At 32.4% G+C, this 19,959-nt stretch overlaps 4 protein-coding genes across 5 annotated transcripts; 2 read left to right on the top strand and 2 right to left on the bottom strand.

Moving 5' to 3' along the window:
• Nucleotides 1–75: 75 nt before the first annotated feature.
• Nucleotides 76–9,187, top strand: LOC149901799 (uncharacterized). Of its 2 annotated transcripts, XM_090110746.1 has the most exons (9): nucleotides 76–450; nucleotides 3,348–3,466; nucleotides 4,193–4,315; nucleotides 4,618–4,807; nucleotides 4,893–5,029; nucleotides 5,211–5,307; nucleotides 5,568–5,604; nucleotides 5,856–6,044; nucleotides 9,064–9,187. In XM_090110746.1, the coding sequence occupies exons 1-9, from the start codon at nucleotides 153–155 to the stop codon at nucleotides 9,095–9,097; spliced, it is 1,224 nt and encodes a 407-aa protein (XP_089966872.1). In that variant the 5' UTR covers nucleotides 76–152; the 3' UTR covers nucleotides 9,098–9,187. The 2 variants fall into 2 exon arrangements, with proteins under 2 accessions (XP_089966872.1, XP_089966873.1); XM_090110747.1 differs by lacking the exon at nucleotides 4,193–4,315.
• A 206-nt stretch (nucleotides 9,188–9,393) lies between these two features.
• On the bottom strand, nucleotides 9,394–13,673 carry LOC149901798 (uncharacterized). The gene is made up of 5 exons (XM_090110744.1): nucleotides 13,355–13,673; nucleotides 12,807–12,918; nucleotides 12,010–12,132; nucleotides 11,436–11,672; nucleotides 9,394–11,279 (listed from the first exon to the last, which is right to left on the bottom strand). Exons 1-5 carry the CDS (start codon nucleotides 13,511–13,513, stop codon nucleotides 10,198–10,200), a joined length of 1,713 nt encoding a protein of 570 aa, XP_089966870.1. The 5' UTR covers nucleotides 13,514–13,673; the 3' UTR covers nucleotides 9,394–10,197.
• Nucleotides 13,674–16,507: 2,834 nt separating this feature from the next.
• Nucleotides 16,508–17,625, top strand: Ttc19 (tetratricopeptide repeat domain 19). Its single transcript, XM_090111264.1, has one exon. The coding sequence runs from the start codon at nucleotides 16,577–16,579 to the stop codon at nucleotides 17,555–17,557; it is 981 nt and encodes a 326-aa protein (XP_089967390.1). The 5' UTR covers nucleotides 16,508–16,576; the 3' UTR covers nucleotides 17,558–17,625.
• Nucleotides 17,555–19,847, bottom strand: LOC149901796 (peptidyl-prolyl cis-trans isomerase 5). The gene is made up of 4 exons (XM_090111265.1): nucleotides 19,594–19,847; nucleotides 19,037–19,244; nucleotides 18,271–18,455; nucleotides 17,555–17,880 (listed from the first exon to the last, which is right to left on the bottom strand). The coding sequence occupies exons 1-4, from the start codon at nucleotides 19,684–19,686 to the stop codon at nucleotides 17,749–17,751; spliced, it is 618 nt and encodes a 205-aa protein (XP_089967391.1). The 5' UTR covers nucleotides 19,687–19,847; the 3' UTR covers nucleotides 17,555–17,748.
• Nucleotides 19,848–19,959: the final 112 nt, after the last annotated feature.

Below are 19,959 nucleotides of genomic sequence, written 5' to 3'. Positions count from 1 at the left end.
TTTAAAATTCAAAAGCAGCTTAACCTCCTTAACCCTTGCTTAACCATGCTTAACCCTATACGACCGACGCGACGCACGCTACGATGTTGTTTGATCGATATTTTACAAATGAATATTTACTGATTATTATATTACATTGATAATTTTAAAATATGGATAGTAGCTCTACGTCGGAGTCTAAATTAAGTAGAACTTTTGGTACCGACGAGGATGGTGGAAATTATTATGCGAAATTAAGAAGATTAAAAATCCAGGAGGAAATTTTAACAGCCGCTGCAAATAAAAACCCGGGAAAGTGTGATAACGAAGAATTTGAATGCTCCCATAACAATATGCACTTGGACCTTAAAAAATATATAAATAAGATAAAGAAAACTTATGCTGAAATTAAAAATCTATTTGAAGATGTGAAAGCGATTACAAACGATCATGAAACCTTGAAGAACATAGGTAGGAATATGCTCCACTTTTTTCAGTAAAAATATGGTGGTACCTAATAAGAATAAAATGGAGTCCAGATTTGAAATAATATTATACTCAATTCACTATCTCAAATTGAAAGAAATAGCTTTGTTATATTTACTAAAGTCCGGTCGCGGAGCAGAAAGAATTTCGTACAATGACCTCTTTACCTACTGACAGTGGTCACAAACATTTTTGAATGAAGTGCAGTTTACATGAAATATTTGGAGGAGAAAATGTTTTTTACTAATTTATTAAATTAATGTCCTTTATTCATTTACAATACTTATTAGTTAGTTACATTTTAACTTTTCCAATAACCACGATATATTATATGTATAAAAAAAAGTGTGCGTGTACACACATAAGAAGTGAAACTTCTTTATGACCTTATTTTTCAAAAAATAATTTACTATGTACAATATTACAGAATACGTTAGTCTAAGAGCGTATACGCACTATGCGGGTAGCCGTCCGGCTGACCGCAAGCACAATTATGTACGTAATATTCATTTTTATACGCACTGCAATGCGGCTACCGCAGACCGCACAGTGCGCATAGAAATGAATATTACGTACATAATTGTGCTTGCGGTCAGCCGGACGGCTACCCGCATAGTGCGTATACGCTCTATAGGTATATTAAGAAGAGCTGGAACGTCAACACATTTACACATTGCACATGTTAGGCCGGGAGATACTGACACAAAATTTCGGGCCATTTGTAACAGGATGGCGGTCTAGAGGGGTCTTAGTACGCAATGACAAAAAGAAAAATGATGGTCAGAACGCTGGTGCCGGCGGACTAGTCGCGTGGGCGTTAGTCACACTCGTCGGATAAATAGCGAAAGTCCAACGATTTGTAACACAAAAATTTTAGAATTTACCGATAGCCCTTAAAAAAGATGTAGGCGGTAGTGTCATGCCATACAGTTACGATGTGACTTACAGTCCGCCATACCGACGTGAATGCGTTGATTTAAAAAAAAAACAATTCAACCATTTGTACCGAGCTCACTTTTGCACAGGTAACCATCGTCTTGCAGCCATTTACTAAAATTGCCATGCGATACTTTTCGGACGATTCCAAATGGTCGCCATACCGCGGAAAAGTCAAACGATTTGTAAATCGTTTGACTTTCGCTATTTATCCGACGAGTTCGACTAACGCCCACGCGACTAGTCGGCCGGTACCAGCGTTCTGAGTTCTGACCATCATTTTTCTTTTAGTCATTGCGTAATAAGACCTCTGTAGAACCGCCATTCTGTTACAAATGACCCGAAATTTTGTGTCAGTATCTCCCGGCCTATGTATGTGTCATATTTTGCAATTGTTTATAAATACAGGGTGATGTAATTGGTGTAGTACGAATATCTAAAAATCTATGAAGAATTTTGTGATACAGTAAATGGAAGAATTATAGACTATTTTACAGTATTTAATAAAATCATTTAATTTTTTGTTCATTTTCATTAGAAATGTCAATTTTTCTCACCAAGGTGGAAATTTGGATGATAAGGATCTTGTTAGAAAAATATAAATTTTGACTAAAATCGGCATTTTTTTTTTCAAAAATTAAATAACTAATTAATAATCAGAGTTATCACATTATTAAAAAAAATAAGCCAAACTATACACAATTTTTACCTACTTGATGCAATCCTCAAAGATCTCAACCCAATAGAGTTACTATGGGGCATAATTAAAGGGAAAGTAGCATCACAAAATGTGAACTTTAACTTGAAAACTATGTAAGAATTATTTAGAAAGGAAGCAAATGCTATTAGTCTGGATATGTTTAGTGAAGTTTGGAGAAAGACGCGAGAACATGAGGAAAAATATATTCAATTAGAACCAAAAGTAGATAATTACATTGACTCATTTATAATAACATTAAGAAATTCCGACAACGAAACATCGAGTTCTTCGAGCGATGAAAGTTACAGTGAAGTAGAAGATTACGATTATGATTAAATAGATTCTTCTTCTTCTCTATAGATACTGCTTTCTGAATTGGTGGTAAATGTTAAAACTGTTAAACTGTTATGACGATTCAAAAGTGCTTCTAGAAGAAGTCTAATTGTATAAATGTTTGAGTTTGAATTTAAAACCAATAGTGTGAAAATTATACAATAAACATGTAACACATATTTGTTAGCGCGTATTGGTAGGTACGTACTTACTACAAATATAACATTTCTTAGATATCTTTACTCGACCAAAGTCAGGAATTTAATTATTATTTGATAATTGAATGATTATTAATACTTTTATCCAATTGATTATTATTAGAATAAATAATTAACTTCATCAATTGATTTACTTTTAAATTATAATTTTACAGGTAAATTATGAGAGCTTTCATAAGTAATTATATTTGCATATACATATCTACAACGCACCCATTTTACAATTCAAGTCTAAAATGAAACTAGAGTCGCATTTATTTTTGAACATACTGTAAGTGAAATTGCATAAGTGTGAGTACTGTGAACATGCCAGCTTTCCCTAATTGACCGATAACACGCGATTTCGACTTAGGCGGATTTTGATTGGACTTAAAGAGTTTGAGGTTTATTCTTATAAATTTTGAATTCACAAAATCATAATTGAACACCTGACACCAATCAAGCAAACACAAACCTTACGCTCTCAGGTTAAAGGTTTACAATCCCTAAGGACGGCGGTCATTGCACCTGTGCGAGCAAGACACATTATTTTTACAAGGGAGTGACAGTGACAGGTAATAACAGGTTAATGTACGAAATTCTTCCTGCTCCGCGACCGGACTTTACATACTTAATTACTTACCTGCACCAGCATACAATATCGCATAAATATAAAGTGTACTTTAACTAATTACTTACCCATAAATTTCTTCCAGATATCGACGATATCAAAAAAGATATATTTGACTTGGATGAAAAAATGAAATCCTTTAAAAATTATATAGGTAAAGAAATAAATTTATTAAAAGTTGCTGAGCAAGAAATTGTAAAGCAGGTATGTACCGACTTATTAATATCATTGAAAATTAATCATGAATATTCTAATTTATTCTTGATAGATACTTACCTTTTTGATTTTAATTTAAGTATCTATGTACTAGCGGTCCGCCCCGGCTTCGCCCGTGGTACATATGAAAAATAGATGTTGGCCGATTCTCAGACTTACCCGATATGCACAGAAAATTTCATGAGAATCGGTCCACCCGTTTCGGAGGAGTATGCAGACTAACATTGTGACACGAGAATTTTATAATTATTTATATAATTATTATAATTATATTTATAGATATATAATTATTTATAATTATATTTATAGATATTAACGAAACGAAAATTTGATATCCAATTTTAGTTCTGGCCTTTGGGTTGATTTCATTCAATCCATCTGTTTAATTTCAGTAGGTAAGTAATAAAAAAGCTAGGTACAGCAATCCTTTATAAATGCAGGCAGACTGAAGAAGATACAGAATAAATATAATTCTGTATCTTCTTCTGTCTGCCTCTTCTTCAGGCCTAAGCGACTGCACCGGTTAAGGTGTAATTTGGGATAGTAGTTATTTTTAATCCAGACTAATCTACATAGAATAACTTTATCATCAAAAATTAATCCACTTCCGATTCGCCATTTTTGCACAGAAAAAAAATCGTTTCCACATCATTTATACGTAATAAAGTTATATTATTACTTATTTGTAATTCTTCCATATTAAATTGGTTTTAGATCCAAGAAAAACCAGATAATCAAAAGTATATTAAAATGCAGACAAAAGTACACAAACCTCATTACAACGAAGTTGTGCCAAGTCCGGTGCGAGCCATTATAAATTCACCTTTTAAATGTGTTGTAAGTCTAAGCTACACTTAATTTAATATCAACGCATAGTTCTAAAAATCTAAAAAGCACGGTAAAACATGTGAAATTATTATATTGTCACCGATCTTTGATAGGAAGTTCGCAAAGTTTGAATTAAAACCGTCCGTTTAAACTGGATCAAAATCTAGTTCTAGTCTTAAGCTTGAATCGGTTACAATATACAAACTTACTAACAACATACAAGTGAAGCTAATATAATATATGCGTGTTAAAAACTCTATCAGTAATGTAACATCCGAACTAAAAACTTTATTTTTTTTTTTAATTTTAAGGAAGTTCAACGATTCCAAGAATTCATGAAAAACAGTTGTAACCGTTATGGTGGATGGGATGAATATAATCATAATATTTTTGTAAATATTTGGAACAAACACTACAACTGCGACGAAGTATTTGAAACACCGCCATTTTCAGAGGTTTCTTACATGAGATTTCAAGACGAAGTTCTACAAAAGATATTTGGTATGGTATTCATTAAATTAAAGTTAATAAATAACTAGGAGTTTGACTTGTATTATTAAAAAAAATCCGTATTTTTACGTTCAAGGAGTAAAAGTCGAAGATGTAAAGGCACACACACAATGGTATGTCGAATATACAAATTTAAAAAGATGCCAAGAAGTAGCTCTTAACAAGTGGAGAGAAAACAAAAGAAAAATTAAAAATCCTAAGCAAATTAGCAAGGTAAGTAGCTGGAAATAAAATGAAAACGTAGCAAATTAATTAGAGGTTCGAAGTCGAACATGAATTGAGATTCCAATGATACCTATCGTGTAAAAAAAAATTAAGTAACTAACTAATCACATAAAAAAATCCGAAAACAGAGTTCAGTAATTTAATATAATTTTTGCGATTACAATTTCAGGAAAGCATTAGTGACACAAACACAAAAGCTAGAACTAGATTATGTAAGAATGGAACTTATGCTGCAGTTGCAAAAGGAAATAAATCGAATGAACAAGGTACAACGTTCTCCTATTTATGTAAAGTCTATCATACTTTAATTTTAAAGCATCTTGATTGATAGGATTGATAATACCTAGGATTTTCGATTAAAAACGCCTCACAAATCGGCTCATCCATTTTGAAAACTATAATACCACAGTTAGACGGCGTGTTTCACGTCAAATACATGAACCATCTAAGATCCATATATAGACAGATAATTTCTTTTTTTTTTAATAATAATAAATTAATAGATACTTATTGTGTTTGGTTGCAGAGTTCGGAATGGATGAATTCTTAAAAGTAGACTTGAGGTAAGATAAAATATGTACTCGCATTCCGCCCTACATAATATGTAAAACTTTATATACCTACCTATACCTACATAATTGTTTTTCACTTTGTACCACTTTATCTAATAAAAAAACCTCTTCAAAATTCTAGATCTAATTATACAAAGTAAGGGACAGACATTCAGCGGGAAGCGACTTTGTTTTGTTCTTTAAAATGATTTTCTATCAACATTAGGTACTACGGTCTATAATAGCTTATCATTTATTTTCAGTGACAACTGTACAGAAACATTGGATCTAAATTTTATTCTAGATAACACATCCAGAAATAAAGGAGATAATTTTAAAAGAGAGCGTGAAGCTTTTTCCACTTTGTATAAGCCAACAAAACAATGGAAAAATCGATGCCAAGGAAAAAACGATTTAATTGGCAATCTTAACATAGATGATATGAAAAAACTGTAAGATTTTCAATGACTTATGTTAATAGCATTATTACTTTGATTATATACTCCCTAGATAGAGTATCGGCGCGTCAAAAGCGTCGATAAAAATATCAGCTAACTGTTAATCAAAGCATTATGATAAATTGCAATAGTACCTACTGTACACTGTATGATATAATACCTAAGTACCTACCTATCTTCTGTTTTTTTTAAATCAATGAATTCGATTACTTTCATTCCAGTTTTAGTTTTCGCCAAAATCACCTTCGTGGCTACTATTCTCCTATTCACGTTTTTGTGTCCCTTCGTCCAGCATACTCACCACAACTCACCATGGAATCCTGATATTTCATGAATGTCAAAAAACTGTTCTGAAATAGTGCTAAATAGTGCCCAAAGGAAAAAAATAGTGCTCTTGTACTTGCGAAGTTATAGCCATAGTTCGATGAGTATGCTGGACGAAGGTTTCGCCCAGCATACTCACCTCCGTCCGGAGAATCTGTATACGCTTCAAACATAATTCATACTTCAAAAAATAGTTCCCAAATAGTGCCAAACGGTGCCCAAAAAGAAAAAACAGTGCTCGAATAACTTCGGAGTTACAGGCTTCGTTCAGTGAGTATGCTGGGCGTAGGTTCTACGCCCAGCATACTCACCTCAGTGCGCGAATATCGAACGAGCTATAGGAACAATTTACGTCTCAAAAAATTGTGCTTGAAATAGTGCCCAATATCAGTCCAATTTTTGCTTGACTTTTGACCTAGAAAACCATTAAATTTGATTGTAAACTTCTACATACATTACATTGAGTACAGTCGAATACAATATTATTAACTTTCTTTCTAACAATTTTTGTCTTGTGTAAATTATTTGTTTTGTTATATTGTCTATGTAAGGGAGTATTTACTTTAGAATCGCAATATTATTAATTACACATTATTTTAATAATACTTTATAATAATATGATTAAGCCTTCGCGCGTCGCATGGGACCCCGGTAGCTAGGAACAATGATTTTATATATTTGTCTAGATCACGGCGCTTGAAGGATTAAGATATCAAATGAAGTAAATCATGCATGAAAAATAAAGTTGCTGTTATTAATGCTTACATTACAACTGACAAAATTATTCAAAATAATCATTTTCCGGATCAAGGACGGTACCACAACGTTTACGGAATTGACCTGTATTCCTCATGCGATAAAGTTCAATATAGTGTGGCAGTAATGGATGCACGTACGGTCAATAGGTATGGGGCTTACGACGCGCGGCGCCCGCGACGCTAAACATTTTTTTATATGTATATTATATACAATATTAAAACTACAATTTTTTCTATTTACATTGATTATATTATGAATGTTAACAAAAGCTGTGAACTAGTTAACTAGAATTCTGATTACTTTGGCCCTTTAAATAGTAATAAATAACGTAAGTAATTAAAAATGTTTTTTATTGCTAAACCTTTCATTGATGAAACTATTGGAAAGAGTTTTAAAAATTTGTATAACTATGTCACAGTACTAGTTTTGACTGGTTATAAGTTTTGCCTGCAACGGTACATATATATACAAAAAGAAACTTTATAATTTCCTTTTTACAATTTTTCAAGATATTAATTTTATTGGCTGCAAATGACTGTTTTTATTCAGACAAACACACAATGCAATGAAGTAATAATAGACTTCATTTACGCTTAAAGTTTCATTCATTTATTATTATTTATAAAATATATAATAATGCATTTAATCGAAAGTTTTTGACATGTGAGAAAATACCATAATTATTTCCATTAACATGAAGTCTACAATTAGAAAGTTTAATATTTTTGTCCAAAAACATGTGTCGACGACTGTACCCCATTTTACGTTAGTATGTAGAAGTTTACATTAAAATTTAATGGTTTTCTAAGTCAAAAGTCAAGCAAAAATTGGACTGATATTGGGCACTATTTCAAGCACAATTTTTTGAGAAGTAAATTATACCTATAGCTCGTTCGATATTCGCGCACTGAGGTGAGTATGCTGGGCGTAGAACCTACGCCCAGCATACTCACTGAACGAAGCCTATAACTCCGAAGTTATTCGAGCACTGTTTTTTTCTTTTTGGGCACCGTTTGGCACTATTTGGGAACTATTTTTTGAAGTATGAATTATGTTTGAAGCGTATACAGATTCTCCGGACGGAGGTGAGTATGCTGGGCGAAACCTTCGTCCAGCATACTCATCGAACTATGGCTATAACTTCGCAAGTACAAGAGCACTATTTTTTTCCTTTGGGCACTATTTAGCACTATTTCAGAACAGTTTTTTGACATTCATGAAATATCAGGATTCCATGGTGAGTTGTTGTGAGTATGCTGGACGAAGGGACACACGTTTTTCGTTATTCCGAGATTTCATTATACAGGGTGTAATCGTTCAGTGTGCACACGCGATTATTCCGTAACTATTGCAGATATATCAAAAAACTTTAAACTGATATCGAAAGTACTTAACCTAATGAGTAAAATGGCCATAATAAATTTTTTAAAATAAAACGAGAAATATCTAAAAAATTAACTTGAAACCCTCCCATACATTTAGTATGAGATATGACCACGATATGACTATCCCATTTACATAGATTTTAGCTTTTTCTTTCTTTTTTTGGTTTTCTGCTTAAATTACTTCGCAAAGAAGGGAAGTTCATTTCGAAACTGTAAATAGAGCTCCTCACTGTATTGCACAATGAGGACGTCCGCGTCACTTCGAAAATCTGCTATGAATACAAAATGTATGGGAAATAAAATGTATGGGGGCGTTTAATGTAACATTTTTGGATATTTCACGTTTTATTTTAAAAATTAATTATGGCCATTTTACTCATTAGGTTAATTACTTTCGATATCAGTTTAAAGTTTTTTTATATCTGCAATAGTTACGGAATAATCGCGTGTGCACACTTAACGATTACATCCTGTATATTTTCGTTTACAAAAAAAATACATACATAAGTACCTATTAAAATATACCTAAACATTGTTATTTTCAGAAAAACACCGTTATGGCGTATAGATTTGAAGTAGTTAAGCCATAAACTGCAGATAAGTAGTATAAATTTAAAATATAAAATCGAAGAAGATAAATATAAGAAAAAAAATATACTCTAATAGAATTTAGATTATGCCAACGGCCGCAATTTTGGTGTTGATGAGGTGAGATGAGAAGCTAAAAAAAAGCAATACATTTGATTGACAGGAAATAGATTATCGGTACGTGTAGGTAAGTGACGGTAGGGAATAGATTAAAATAAAACTCTTACGTTTTACAACAAATTTATTTAACAGTTAACTTATATTTACAATACTTACATAATATTATATGTAATGTGTTTGTTTAATATTAAAAAAAAAAAATAAACACCCGCCCAACATTTACCATTTGTTCTTCATTTCATTTATAATTTATTTCTGAATATATGTATATAAAAAAGACGTGTGGGCCGACACCGAGCACACGTGTCAGAAGTGAAACTTCTTTGGAAAGATTCAAAGATACCAAAATCGTCGCCACTCACACGACGTGACGGTATTGTCATGACGCGACCTTGAAATTTTACTCTCAACGCGCCTAAAGAAGTTTCACTTCAGAACACCATAACCTATTACATATCTTGTCTGTATGCAAATTTTTACATCATATTTGAAACAGATAACAGTGTAATACCTATTACACATTTTCTTTGGATAAACATTAGATGTGAAAAAATATATGGTAAATTGCAACAATTGATTACTTTGAAAACCTATCTACATATATATAAAAATATGTATTAATGCCAAGGAACTTTAAGATATCAAATTACGAACACTGCATGTATGACAATTTAAAAAAGTATGTATAACTTGGTTTAAATACAGTAACAAACCTTTTGAAATCGAGAGGTATTATAATATGACATTAGCACATGGCAATGTTGGCGAGAAATACCTATATGTATTTGTATTTAATTTTGAATATAGACTCACAATAAATATAACCCACTTTACTTTTTACTGTAAATATATTCCTTACATTGTATAAAGTTCATACAATAGTGATACCCAAAGGATTCCGGTCCATTCAATCCAGTCTCTATTTGGCTTATTTTAATAAAATTAATATTGTATATATCAACTCTTTTTAATTACTCAATTTGTTCCTCTTCTTTAAAAGTAATTTGTTCTTCGTCTTCATTTAATGTAATTTGTTCTTCGTCTTCATTTAATGTAATTTGTTCAACATTTTCTTTCTGATGAATTTTAAAATGATTGTTAAAATTAGCCTTTCTCCTATAACCTTCACCACACACAGTGCACACGTATTTCTTATTTTGCTTGTGTCGCAACATGTGGAGACGTAATTCATATTTTTTACTAAATGACTTATCACACACCTCACACTTATTGTTCTTCTCAATACTGTGCTTCCTTTGCAAATGTTTTATGAAATTCGGCTTATAATTGAACACCATACCGCAGAACTCACATGTATATTCCTTAATTTGATCTTTATGCTTTTCAACATGATGCAATTCTCGCAGCACTGCAGTGCTGAATTTTTCAGGGCAAAACTGACACTTCAATACATTCTGTCGATGTACTAAATTGGTATGTTTTACACGATACTTTTGCAGTGAAAACACTTTTCCGCATTCATCACATGGAAATTTTCCCTTACTATGCACTTGAACATGTTTTTCTAATCTGCTGGACGCTACAAATGTATCGCCGCATTCGTAACATATATAGTTATTGTAATGGGCATTCATATGGCCGTCTAGCTGATGGAAATTATTAAAGGCTTCATTACATAATACACATTTGATGTTATCCCTTATTATATATGGAACAACTCTTGTATAGGCTTCATCAAATTCAATTTCGTGTTCATTAGAAAAGTGCTGGAACATTCCATTCCAGTCTGGCAACTTTGTTTCACATAAATTGCATGAGAGGTTATCAACATCAAGTTTGAGTATTTCATTGAGCCAGTAAGGTCTCATGAAATGGTCAACATTGTATGTTCTATGTTCACTGTGTTCATTTATGGTATGAATTCGTAATTCATCACCATCTTCAAACATAGGTCCATCTGTAGAACAATATGCACAATAGTATTTTGCGGTTTTGGTTTTGAATGGTATGGCATTTGTTAATGTTAGCAGTGCTTTAATCTCTTCAATGAGCTTAAAATTCTTCTCTTTATTGGAAGTTTCCTCCGTGGAATCTAGAAATAAAGTAGATATTATATAAGTAAGTATCTAATGTAAAGTTATATATATCTATTTAGTAGGTACCAAAAATTATAATCAAAACAATTTTCTCCTTTCTCCTCAAACCTAGCAACACCATAGCGAGACAGTTAATTATACTAAGCACTCACCATTTTGAGTTTCAATCAATGCATTGTATTTATTCAAATTGTTGGTGATAGTATTCCTAGGAATGTTGTAAATTTCAGAAGCTTCGCCGCGGGTCATCTTGCCACTTTTAACTGCGTCCATTGCTTCTCTAAGCTCAAGCTGCGTGTATTTTTTGTAAACTTTCAAGCGATCTGCACCTTTTCTCTTTTTTGGCCATTTACGACTAGGCAGTTCTGTAGCTATCTCACTTGCTTTTGCTAAAATGCGTAAAAAACATTATTACCTGGGTTACTCACTGGCTTGCAAACATTCATCCATAGATTTCTCAAATTTGTTTCTATTCATATAGTAATGTCTTTTCACTCAATTTTACAGTTATATAAGAGATGAGAGATATAGATAACAGTAAGATCTGTATATTTATATTTTATCTTATAACATTTATAAATTAACATTTTTATTTTGAATTCTATGAAAAACACCTGAGCTATGATTGACTTATGTTTGGGACAACTTATATTAATACAATTGATGTTAATGAGTTAAAGTAATTTTCCAAATATGTATTATAATATAACAATTTAGTATTTTTACCTTCAGTTGTAGCAGAATTATCACCTTCTAACTCCAAGTATTCTACATCATGATATTCATCAATGTCCTCTGAAGATTCAACTTTGACATCCACACTAATATTATTTTTGAATTCCAATTGCACTGTAAGGTGAAAGTGTTTTTTAATCATTCCTAATATATTATATATATTACAGTTAAAACCCATTTTCCATTACAAGTTACAACACATTATCCCTAGTTAGAAATAGTTGTAAATTAAAGATTTTATTAGAACTAAACAATTTTAATCTAGTATCTATTAATTATTAAGAATATTTACAAAAAGTATAACTACATAATTATACATTATATATCAATAATATAAACAGTGGAATCCGTTTATAATGACATTGAAGGGAAATATGAAACATGTCATAATAAGCAGACGTCATACTAAGCATTTTGTTAGAAAATAAACATCTCTATTTTTGTTAGTATTTATTTATTTCAATATGTAGAAAAATAATAGAGATAACTACACATTGAGACAAATTACAAAAAAAGCGTGAGCTTTGTCCATCGTCAGATATCACATAATTCTCCCAAACACTGTTGAAAGTGTGAGAAATCATTTCGGTCACTAACCGGACAATTCATGAAAAATTGGTCACAATAAACGACATGTCACTATAAACGAAGTAATTTTATCCAACTTTTTGTAAAGAATTTTATGTGAAAATCAAAATTTGCTGTGTAATCCGTCATAATAAGCGGTTGGTCAATATAACCAGAGTCATAATAAAGGATTTTACTGTATAAATAAATGAAATTTATACCTTGCTGAAGCACTTGATCAGATGCAATAATCTCCCTTTTAAAGTTAAGAGCATCCCGTAAGCGCACTATGCATGCACTGCATATAAATTCATTTCGATCCTTTCTTTCCCACTGAAATTATAATTAATATAAGCAAATGAATTAAAACCCTTACTATCCTAAATAATACATATTAGAAATGCAAAAGTAACTCAGTCTGTCTCTTCTTCGCACCTCAACCACTGAACCAATTTGGATAAAATTTGAAACAGAAATAGCTTGAGACTTGAGAAAGGACATAGGATACTGGAAAGGTTGCACGCGAACGGGAACTATGCTTTAATCATGCGGGCAAAGCCGATTGCGGAAAGCTAGTACCGATAACCTTAAAACGTTAGTGATTAGACAATTCTTGAACAGAACTTTGTTTTTGGTCCTTAAATTATCTCGAAAACCAAGTATTAGAATAATTTTAGTGTAAAGAATTTAAAATCAGTTTTAAATTTTTGTTTGGAATTTGGTGTAAACAATAATATGATAATACAGATATTATATAAATTTAACTTACATTCAAAGAATAGCATTCTTCAACCATCGCGCCATAAACTTCTACCTGACCATCATTTTCATATTCTTCCCATAAAGTTTTGAGATTAACGTCATCCAAACAACACTTACAGCGTCCTATTAACTCCACATTTTCATGTTTTACTAAATCCAGATCCATTATTTAAATTTATGTCTATAATTACGTTAAAACTATTAGATTTTCCATAAAATATTTAGTTCTTATTATAATGTATTGCGATAATGTTATTACAAGAAATAACTAGGAATGCTTGAGCATTCAACAATTTTTCAGCATTCTGAATTCATATAAAATTCCATAGCCAATAGCCATCATAGGCCATAGCCACGAGCAAAATAATGTCAACAGACAACAGCACAGATTAAGTCGACAGTCAATTGTAATCACAGATTAGGTATGAGTTACGATTGTAATTTGTAAAAACTTTATGGCAAAGGCACGGCAAAGGATAATGCAAAGAAAAAAAGAAAGAAAGAAAGGCAAAGACTTCTGCGGATAAGTCCGTAGAGATATCATCACGAAAGAATTCAATTTAGGCAGATGTAAGCCAAAGCAGAGCTCTGTAATTTGTAGACACATTTGTAGAGTATTTATTATTTAACGCACAGAGCACATAATATTATAATTTATACGTAATGTCAGTAATGTAATAAGAGCTTGTCTAATACCCATTCGCCCTATGTATTCTTTGGATTAGAGCTGGAGACGTAGACAGAGAAACCGCTGGAGACGACTCACGACAGATGTCTGTGATCTGTCAGATGTCTGTGACAGACGTCGTCGGTTAAAGTATAAACAGACGTTCGAACTGGTGCGACCGGACCACCGTACTCGTGCGGTGCGATCGACTCGCCACACGACCGCACCGCACCTAGGGTTGCCAGTATTTGATTTAAGGGTTAACAGCATCAAAAATGCGAGTTTTAGTTATTTTTTACGGGAGACAATTAAAACAGCAATGTTAAATAGAGAAAATTTATTTTTGGCATTTATATTTGCTGTTGGAAGAAACAGCTTTTAATAGCTCTTCATTTTCTAAAGCGAATGTATAAAAATCTTTGCACGATAATTTAAAATTACATTTAATTAATTTGCAGCTTCGCCTTTACAGTTTCAATATGAATATTCAATCGGTTTCGGCTATCCGTCCAGGCATTGCCGCACAAAGAAAATATTCTTTGTTTAAAAATTACGATTAAATTTACGATTTTTAAAAAAACATTTAAAATATGTATTGGAATTTTCGCGGCCGACTAAGATAAATAAATTCGTATAAAAAAAATAGATACACTAGATAATTTATTATGTTGCTCATATATGAAGTGATTAAAGGCGCAAATTATTCCTTTTTGAAATTTTCGATATTGTCGATAGAGGCGAAAGTATTGTAATTTTTACTGATTTTCGTTTTTATTTTTTTATATTATATGCAGGCGTTAGTAGAAGCTCTGTTTAGTACCAAAAGAAACCTTGAACTGAGTTCTACATGTAACAAAAATACCACATTCTAGCCGCGAAGTTATTACAAGATATAGATTTTCAAAGAATGTCAGGGTTGCCCCTAGTAAACAAAATTATATATATCATCTATCTATTACCAAGTTTTTGTTTATGTTTTAGTCGTTAGTTATAGTCGATATTTTAATATTATTCAATATATTATTATAGGTAGGTACTTGATCGATTGAAAAAAAAAAATATCTTAGATTTTTAAGACAATTCAATAATATCAAATTAATACAAATTAATCTCCTTTTTTTGTGAATATTTCGAACATTGATCATAGTAATCTCATTAAAAGTCAAACCGAATTCTTTGAAAATCTATTTCACGTAATAAATTCGTGGTTAGAATGTTGTATTTTTTTCACATGTAGACCTCAGTTCAAGGCTTCTTTTGGTACAAGTACAAGTACAACCATTGAAAAGAAGAAAACGAAGAGAAAAGAATGGGCAAAATTATATTTAAAAGACAGGGATTCATTCAGACATATGCAGTCATATCATAAATCTTTGTAGAGTTCTAAAATTTATATTATTAATCTTTTTTCAGTAATAGCCACGTCATCCGACGCCATCGCCATTGATAACGATCGACCGACGTCCGTTTTGTTTGGCGGTAGAACTGTGACTAAAGCTGTAATAAGTATAATATAGTCTATGACTTAAGCGCTGTCCGGTGCGATCGCCCGTCCAGACGCGCGAATTTGGTACGGTCCGCACCAAGTTCGGAAGAAAAAACCATCGGACCGACCGTACCGTCAATAATAATAATTATGTCCGGCGGACCACTGTACACATGATCGAATATGGTCCGGAGCGCACCAAGGTGAGGGCGCTTGTGCACTACAAGGAATTTTACTGTCCGGCATTCCGATTTTTTACGGTCCGGTGTGGCATGAAAAAACCGATGAATTGCTTGTGCACCTGTCCGTCTTTACTCGGATCAGTGCGGTACAGTTCAAGGAAGTTTGGCGGTATAATGCTATCATAAATGATTGTTTTTGTATTTTACAAGAAACGAGTAAAAAATATAGAAGGTGAAATATTATATTACTTCATTATAATAAAAAGTAAAGTTCCGTAAGAGATTTCACTTATTCGCGATTCGATCCGCGTGTTTCACTTATTTATTTTAATCGGTGACGAGGAGCTAATTAAGCTATTCCCACTTGAACTTTAACTTACCAACACTTACTTAGATAATAATTATAGGTCAATGCTTGGTCAATGTATATAAAATAACAATACCGACTTCTCAAATCTCATTGCCAACTAAAAGAAAGTAAAACAAGAGCTTGCTTTTAATTGGCATATGCAGTAAAAACAGTAAAATCCAAGCAAGTGGGCATTCGAAAACAATTATACCTACAGCGACTCGTAGACACAAAAAACCATCCGGAATAGGGAAAAGTAAAATGTCGGACAGTAAAATTACGTATAGTGCACAAGCTAGTATATAGATTAATGGCGTGCCATACCGGACCGTAAAAAATCGGAATGCCGGACCGTAAAATTCCTTGTAGTGGACAAACGCCCTGAACGGTGCGGTCCGTACCAAATTCGAACGTCTGTTTATACTTTTAGAAACAAACACTTCACGTTTTGTCCATAGAGGAATAATGTAGTTTTGTCACTTTGTGAGGTTATAATTGAATTATGTAATATTTTAATATAACATTTTTGAACTCTAGATCCTATAATGTCTAGTAGATACAGAATTTTTTTGCGAAGTATATATCAATTTTCATTTTCCCATAGACGTATTATATCCAATGTATCATTTTCTCAAATACCGCACAAAATAAGATTACCATTTACTTTAGGATTATCCATTCTAACACTAATTGGATTAGAGAAAAAGCTTAGTGCGGAAGACGAGTTGATTTTAATGATAAAACATTGTGTTTTATTTATGCAAAGAAATGAAAATGCAAAGGCAGAGCAGTTGCTTCATGTTGCATTAAGACAAGCACAACAAATGAATCATGAATCGGGAATTACATATATCTATGATGTGATGGCAAACCTGGCGCTTCAAAGAGAACGCCTGGATGAAGCAAAGAAATTATTTGTGGCTGTAGCACAAAGGCTTATGGCGAATGGAGTCAAAGATGATGATATACGAGTTGTTCAAGTGAGCGTAAAGCTAGCTCGAGTCAGTCATTTACAAAAGGAATATACTACAGCGCAGTTAGGATATGACTGGTGTTTAGAAAAAATTAAAGAAGCATACAATAGTAATCCTTCTGAAGAGCTAAAGAAGCTTTTTGCCATGACTGAGGATTGGTATGGTCGACTATTTGTTGATTGTAAAAAATATGAGAATGGTTTTAATTATATGCTGAGTGCTTATAATAAAATGATGGAATTAAAAGAGTTGGATCCAGAACATATTGTTGTACAATTGAATGACTTGGGAACAGTTTGTGATCAAATGGACAGGGTTGATGACTGTATTAATTATATATCGCAAGCAATTGATCTTGGCAAGACTCTTCCTGAAATGGAAGATTTAGGTGCAATGTATGTTAATCTAGGAAGAGCATATATTAGGAAAAAAATGTTGGATACCGCTCGTCGCTACTGTGGACATGCCTATAAGTTGGGAATTGTTAACAAAAATGATGATATAAAACAAGAAGCAGAACAATGTATGAAAGAAATAAAAAATGTAGTATAATATTTATTTAGACCTTTATTCAATTGTTAATATTATCCCAGAAAATAAACTGTGATAGTTAACTTTCACACTTTTTTATTTATTTGAAAGAAATAAAAAGATCTTTTCACTAAAAGTTATGCTTAGTATACAATCAAAGTATTTTGAACTGGAAAGAAAAATTACTTAACTAGTAAATTATTGCTTAAAAATTATTGAGCACTTTCTTTTGTGACACTGAATGGTTCTTCAACAACTTCTGTGTGGGTGTTTGAAATAACAACATCCTTGACGGGCCGATCGTTGGCTCCAGTCACAGTCTTCTCAATCTTGCGAACAATGTCCTGTTGACAATTTAACCAATAAATGTTATGCTTTTTAAAAACATACTCTATATCAGGTGAAATAAAGCACAGTTTATGAAAATTTCTTAACAATGAACAATTTCTGGCTATAACTGGCCACTGCAGATTGCCATCAATGACTTAAGTACCCTGTCAATTGGAGTCTATCCTACTTCCTAGTATTCAAGAATTAAATTGACTAACTGCTACTCAGGAGCATAATGGACAGTAAAATGTCTATTATGTTGGCCTACCTAAGGATTATATCAAATTAATGGGTTAGCATTAATCCTTCGTGTTTCAAGAAATATTCAGCAATGAATGTAATTTTAATTGTATATTTTAGTCTAGTGTACTTTCTAAAACATTTACCAAATGGTTAATACATACCATTCCTTCTAAGACTTTGCCGAACACTACATGTCTGCCGTCCAACCAAGGTGTCTTTGTGGTAGTAATAAAGAACTGGGAACCGTTTGTGTCCTTTCCAGCATTGGCCATGGACAACCAGCCAGCACCATAGTGGCGGAGCTTGAAGTTCTCGTCTTCAAATCGTTCACCGTAAATACTGCGTCCTAAAAAGTAATTTGTTTATTTTGTACTAGAGGTCCGCCCCGGCTTCGCCCGTGGTACATATTTCGCAATAAAAGGTAGCCTATGTCCTTTCTCGGGTATCAAAATATCTCCATACCAAATTTCATGCAAATTGGTTCAGTAGTTTAGGCGTAATTGAGTAACAGACAGACAGACATAGTTACTTTCGCATTTATAATATTAGTATGGATTCCATTAAACTGACGATTTACAATGGAGTTTCAATGTTATACTTCATTGTACCCACACTATTGTGGACAATTGTAATTGCCTATTAATTCAATGTTGATAAACAGTTGTTACTAAACCCAATTAAGTTGTGATTGTAGTAGTTGTGTGTTGCTAAGGACAAGGAATGCTCTATTTCTATGATATTTTCAAATCATAAATAGATGGAAATAAGTATTGTGTACCTATATTATTAAAATAATTCTCTCATAAAAAAAATAATATTATTAACATGAATAAATTTCATACTGAATATTGAAATAACCTTGAACTAAGAATACATCCAAGAATGTGATTGTATCAAAATTTTATTATATGACAAAAGATAATATACCTCCTGTTCCATCTCCTTTGGTGAAGTCACCACCTTGAATCATAAAGTTATCAATGACTCGGTGGAATTTGCTGCCCTTGTAGCCCTCTCCCTTGGGCTTTTGTGCTAATTGGAAGAAATTCTCGGCAGTTTTAGGAACAGTTTTACCAAAGAGACCAATGGTAATGGTACCAAGTGGTTCATCACCAACAGTTATGTCGAATTTTACCTGCAACAAAATATTTACTTCAGTTTTGAATGTATGTTACAAGCTTTGTTTAAAGAAATATTATGAGTGCAATTTTCTATATTATAAATTTATAAACATATATAATAGAAATAAATACACAAAACAATGTTTTTATATTATGTTAACTACGTATCATATAGCTGACAAAGGACAAAAAAAACGACATCCGGAGCTTTATTTCTTAACGTCATCACAACAAGGTTGCTGACCTTTTCAAGTTTATCTCACCTTTGTTAGACCTCACAATAATCTGTAGAGAAACCGGTATGATGATATTTTAAATCCTAAATAGAACTCAAGAAAAGATTTTTAAATAGTGATAGATTACCTTGTGAGTTACTTTAGGACCTTTGGGAGCTTCATCTGACCAAGCGACGGTCGCGATTAGAAGAAGACCAAGCCCCGTAGCTAGAATACCCATGATTAAAATTAATTTAAATTTTCGTTTGAGTATTTTTAAAACTTAAATGTATACTTTTTCTCAAATTCGTAATAGTTCTAAGAAATAAAATAAAAAATACAAAAGCAACCGGCAACCAACACGTTTAATTTTCAAATGGTATTTCAATTTAGAAAAAAAATTTACTGACAGTTTATGGTACACGTCATGATTACTGGTGATGACCCGATAACCGATTTCAACTCGAATCGAACTTTTTATGTGTATCTGTTGGACGTTCAATCTATGCTCTGT

This window comes from Colias eurytheme, chromosome 16, assembly GCF_061535395.1.
Source record: "Colias eurytheme isolate Ceu_HAF_F1 chromosome 16, ilColEury1 Martin Lab GWU primary, whole genome shotgun sequence".
In the NCBI taxonomy this organism is placed as follows: domain Eukaryota; kingdom Metazoa; phylum Arthropoda; class Insecta; order Lepidoptera; family Pieridae; genus Colias; species Colias eurytheme.
This window is presented reverse-complemented; position numbering and strand designations above follow the sequence as displayed.

Bases quoted from the DNA above. Each gene is read 5' to 3' on its own strand.
- LOC149901799 (XM_090110746.1), top strand. From the start codon at position 153: ATGGATAGTAGCTCTACGTCGGAGTCTAAATTAAGTAGAACTTTTGGT. The intron at 451-3,347 runs GTAGGAATATGC...AATTTCTTCCAG, and splicing joins TGAAACCTTGAAGAACATAG to ATATCGACGATATCAAAAAA. The intron at 5,308-5,567 runs GTACAACGTTCT...GTTTGGTTGCAG, and splicing joins AAATAAATCGAATGAACAAG to AGTTCGGAATGGATGAATTC.
- LOC149901798 (XM_090110744.1), bottom strand. From the start codon at position 13,513: ATGGATCTGGATTTAGTAAAACATGAAAATGTGGAGTTAATAGGACGC. The intron at 12,919-13,354 runs GTAAGTTAAATT...TTATAATTTCAG, and splicing joins AAGAATGCTATTCTTTGAAT to TGGGAAAGAAAGGATCGAAA. The intron at 11,673-12,009 runs GTAAAAATACTA...TACGCATTTTAG, and splicing joins TAATTCTGCTACAACTGAAG to CAAAAGCAAGTGAGATAGCT.
- Ttc19 (XM_090111264.1), top strand. From the start codon at position 16,577: ATGTCTAGTAGATACAGAATTTTTTTGCGAAGTATATATCAATTTTCA.
- LOC149901796 (XM_090111265.1), bottom strand. From the start codon at position 19,686: ATGGGTATTCTAGCTACGGGGCTTGGTCTTCTTCTAATCGCGACCGTC. The intron at 19,245-19,593 runs GTAATCTATCAC...ATTTTGTTGCAG, and splicing joins GTCCTAAAGTAACTCACAAG to GTAAAATTCGACATAACTGT. The intron at 18,456-19,036 runs GTATATTATCTT...ATTACTTTTTAG, and splicing joins CAAAGGAGATGGAACAGGAG to GACGCAGTATTTACGGTGAA.